General features: G+C 44.0%; 1 protein-coding gene across 1 annotated transcript in view; it reads right to left on the minus strand.

Annotated features, from left to right (window-relative positions):
* Positions 1–3,153, minus strand: part of LOC102677478 — a 29,726-nt gene extending 26,573 nt beyond the window's left edge. Inside the window, exons 1-2 of the mRNA XM_031509669.1 lie at positions 2,984–3,153; positions 1–254 (exon numbers count right to left, since the gene is read on the minus strand). Of these exons, the coding sequence (XP_031365529.1) occupies positions 1–254; positions 2,984–3,032 (303 nt within the window). The 5' untranslated portion in view covers positions 3,033–3,153. The remainder of the gene's footprint in view (positions 255–2,983) is intronic.
* Positions 3,154–4,723: the final 1,570 nt, after the last annotated feature.

Raw genomic sequence — 4,723 nt, forward strand, 5'->3', positions numbered from 1 at the left:
CTCCTTGTTCTTCAGCTTGCAGTTGTTCACCGAGTCCTTCCAGTCGCAGGTCTGCTTGTCGATGTCGAAGTACAGTCCAGCAGGGCACCTGATCGCCTGCAGCCCGGAACTCGTGCACTGGATCACGTCCCTGCAATTGTCACCCTCCCCTGCAACCAGTCTGAACCATTCGCCCGCATCCTTGTCCTTGCAGATCTCGCTCTCGAAGCTCTCCTCCTTTTTATCCTCTTGCCGCTTCACGCGATTCGAGCCCTCTAGAAATAATGTAGAATAAAACCCTTCAACAAGACGACGATGAAATCGCGGGGAATCATAGAAGAGGATTTTTAGGAAGGAAGAAGAAGAAGAAAGTTGTGTGAAAGTTGTGTGTGCACGTGGATGGTCGAGAGGGAGAAAAATTATTTATATTTCCTTTTTTCTTTTTTTTTTTTTTCACTGATAAAAATTTCTTTCTCCAGACAGATTATTGCGGCGGTAAAATCTATCCGTGCAAAATTACGAGTGTATAAAATAGAAATTTCTCCTCGGATTATTAATGAAAATTCATTATTTCGAAAGAAGATGCAACGTTATCTCTTCCCGGGATTCGTAATTTATCGTTGTAACGATCGACGTTGAATGAACACGATAAGTTTGTATGGTAATAAACGCGTTTTGGCAATCTCTCTGCTATTGATGTAATTCTCCTTTTTTTTTTTTTTTTAGTTAGTTTCACAGATGTCACGGATAAAACTGTTTACATAAAACATCTTAACGACGCACGACGGATTTCTTCGAGTGAAATTTCGAGGCACGGCAATTGCGTAACCGCGAACATATCGGCGGCGAGATTATGGAAAGTGTGAAATTAACGCCAATAACCACGTATATCCGTTTATTCATTCCTCGATTTATTTATTCTTCGATTAAGCGAAGAATAAATTGTTTTTTTTTCTCGTTCCAGGAAGAAATTTTCCCTCCCTCTCATTATCGCCACGGTGTACAAAATTCAACAAAGAAGAAGAAGAAGAAGAAGAAACAAAATCCCATTGAATTAATAATTAATCAATAATTATCATTCGCACGGTCAATATTTAACCACATTACGTAACCCATTCTCGCGCAAAAGTAATTCTTTCTCTATAAATTCTTCTCTGAAATTATATAAAAATATAATATAATTATACATATAATTCTGTCAAATTTTCTCCCATCGAATATCTTTCTCAAATATATCTTTCTCTCTCCATTGTTCCTCAACGCTTGGTGGAATCGCTGGCGCGACACGTGGCGTTGTTTTCGTTTCTATTGAGGGGACGAGGGGAAACGTGCGCGGAACCGTTCCGCTCGAGGGACGGCGAATTTTTTTTAAACGGCCAGTCGGAAACACGTGTCGATTCTCTCTCTTTCTCTCTCTCTCTCTCTTTTCGGCCCGCTCGAAGCCGTTAATATCAAATATCAACGTACGGCAGAAGGACGGAGAAAGCTGCCTCGCGCCTTTCGAAACGATACCCGCTTTATTAGCGCGATTTTTACGCGAAGGAAAAATCGCGCCTCGCTCTTCGGTTCGTAGCGGAGCGTTCGAGGCAAGGTTGCATCTTTTCGAGAGAAAGTCCTCTCCGGAATAAGTCTCGGAAACATACGACGAGTGTATAAATTGGCGGAGAGAAGATTTTGAGAGATAAAGCGGATGAAAAGTGAAATCTCGACGCGCGATCGGAGGAAGAAAGTAAAAATTATCTCGAATTAACACTCGATTCCTTTGCAGATCGATTAATCACTTTCAAACACTCACGCTGAATATTATATATATATATATATATATATATATATATAGAAAGAACAACGAGCATACTGACCTTTCCAAAAACGGTCTATAAAGCGCCTCCATAAGCGAATTGAGAATTACATAAACGACCGGTTCGAAACGAATATCGTGCAAATTTTCGATTCGTATCGAAACCCATCCAACAGAAATTCTTTACGAAAACGAGGCACGAAAATTCATACTCGAAAAAAAAAAAAAAGAAAGAAAGAAAAGTATCTCGTACAAATTTTTCGAAAAAACACAGTTTTCAAAATCGAACCTCGAAACGAAACGGAAATAAAATCGAAACCCTAGATTCCCCTGGGTCCAGTCCAGCAGCGTCGAGCAGCGCCGCGACGAGCGGGGAAAGTTGAACGCCCCTCCCCACCCCTCGATGTATTTTTCAGGGCACNGCAGTGACGTCACCCATCCGGGACCGAGCACAGAACCCACAGAGGCTTTCACGCTCTAATCTCTTATGCAACCTGTCGTCTCCGTCCACCGGCGGAATAGCATTCGATTCTCTCTCTCTCTCGAGTCGAGCATCAACCGAGACACCGATCGTTGATTAACTTCGAACAACTCGTTCCCATTTCACGTGGCTCACGTGCTCTTTGTTCCATCCATTTCTCTCTCTCTCTCTCTCTCTCTCTCTCTCTGTGCTTCAACGTTAGTCTCATGGGACACGTGAGGCGAACCAGTCTCTCGAGGAGAAAACGATCCATTGTTCGGTGCAACGGTCCGTTGTTTCTCTTCGCGTACCGCCATCGCTCGGAGGGGAAAAATTATCGGAGGCGAAGAAGCGAAGACGTGTCCTCCCGTATAATAATCGCGAGGAGGGGGGGGACACCGGGTCGTGGGCGGATCGACACGGGTCGAAATTCAATTCCATATTGAAAATTGGCGCACGAATCACGAATCACGAATGCCACCATGTTTCCCCACTCGCTGCCATGTTTTCTACTCTAGAACCCTAGAAACTATCCGTCCATCTACTTTTTTTAATTAACCAAAGGTATCACTATCCTCTCTCTCTCTCTCTCTCTCTCTCTCTCTCTCTCATTCTCAACATCAGGTTCATCAGGTCGTCGTTATAATTATCATCGTCAACATGATCGCGGCAATAAAAGAATGCACAACGGAACTTGGTTCACAACGTGTTGGGAAGCCACCAAAAACTTTCCTTTTCTTACTCACCGGCGAGAACAATGGCCGCCAGGAAGAGCAGCACAAGCGAGGACCTCATCCTCGTCGAAAGCGCTTCCGGATCCCGATCTGTCCCGTGATCGCGTATCGGAGGAGATGATAATTTATTTCACTCTTTCTCACTCTCTCTCTCTCTTTCTCTCTCTCTCTCTCTATCTCTCCCTTTATGCCCAATCCTCAGTCTCGAAGAAGATGTCTCGACGACGCACCGATCGAAGTTATCGAATCCAATCCGATCACCAATTTCTTCTTCTTCTTTCGAATCCGGAAAGGGGGGGGGGCGGCTCTCTCTCTCTCTCTATCTCTTTCTCCGAGGTGGATCGAGGAGATCGAGTTTCACGCTTCAAGGACGCGGAATTGGAAGGCGTGGGTACCGTTCACGGACTGACCGAGGCCCGCCACTCGTCGCGCCTTATATTTCCACCACCACGATCGTACCCCACGTTCAGCCCCCTCTTTCTTCGATCGGTCGAACGATCGTGTGCCGATCGTCGCCTCGCTCGCTCGCCTCCCGGGATGCAATGGCGTAGGAGTGCGCTCGTCCGTCTTTCGTTTTATGATAACTTTTAGCAGTGTTTCAGCATTGGATCAAATTAAAATGCATTGGTTAAAAGTGGATAATCCGGGGGCAATCGAGGGAAAGGTGGGTATTCGTTTAAGGGGAAAAGTAGAATTGTAGGGGAATGCGTTAAGTGGTTCGGTTTCTTTCTTTGGATGGGTAAAGAATGTTGCATTATCTTTGTTTCTTTTAATTAATTGGAATCAATTTGAATTAATGGTGATAAAGGATGTTAATTTTTCCCGTCATCATAGGTTTCGTGAGCGAGCTTGTTCCAAGATCAAGAGCGTGTTCGAGGGAACATGTTATTTTATGCTCGAGGAATTATTCGTAACTTTCTTCCAAATTCTTGCTGCTCTTAATTTCGATCGAGTTCGCGCGATCTGCCTCGAAAATTTCGAAAATTGCCTGAAAGGAACGTAAACAGGATTACAAGTTTAAAAAATTTTCGATTCACGATAATCGAGCACAATTTCGAATTGAAAAAGTTCGAAATTCGAAATTCTCGATCGAAAGGTACGTGTACGGGGGTGGATCATTTCTTTTTCAATTTTCGAACAATGGTTCGGGAAAAACGGGAATTTTTCGCGGTGAAGATTTTTACGTAACGGAGAAAATACGCATGTTTTCCGTTGGTGAAACACGAAAACACGAGCTCCGCTTGCCACGAAAGTGAAACGTTGCTCGGATGCAACTGCACTCATTCAGCCGTAGATGCAACGTGATCCCTTTTGTCTTCCTAATTCGACTCTCCCTCTCGTTAGCCTTCTCCTCTTCCCGATCTTTCCATCATTTATTCGAATCTCGAACAAATTTCTTGCTTCGAAAGCAAGAAAAATCGAAATAATATAACGCAATGTTGAAAATATTCACCTTGAAACATCTATTAGAAGATATTTCACGATTGACAGGAAGAAAAAGAATTCGATCGAATTCGAGAAGGAAGCGAATAAACGAAAATAATTCTTCAAGTTCTTCTTTAAATCTCTGAGCGCGAGAAGCTCGATCTGGATCGAGGGCGAGGCGGCTGATCCTCAGGGAGATGCGCGGACTTTGGAATCGCGACGCACTCCAAATGCCAGCGACTCGATCGGATCGTTCCGAGGCGAACAGATGATCGGATGGAATTTACCCTTTGCGATTTAACAACCGCGTGCCCTCTCCTTCTAGAA

This window comes from Apis dorsata, unplaced genomic scaffold, assembly GCF_000469605.1.
Source record: "Apis dorsata unplaced genomic scaffold, Apis dorsata 1.3 scaffold_169, whole genome shotgun sequence".
Lineage (NCBI taxonomy): Eukaryota > Metazoa > Arthropoda > Insecta > Hymenoptera > Apidae > Apis > Apis dorsata.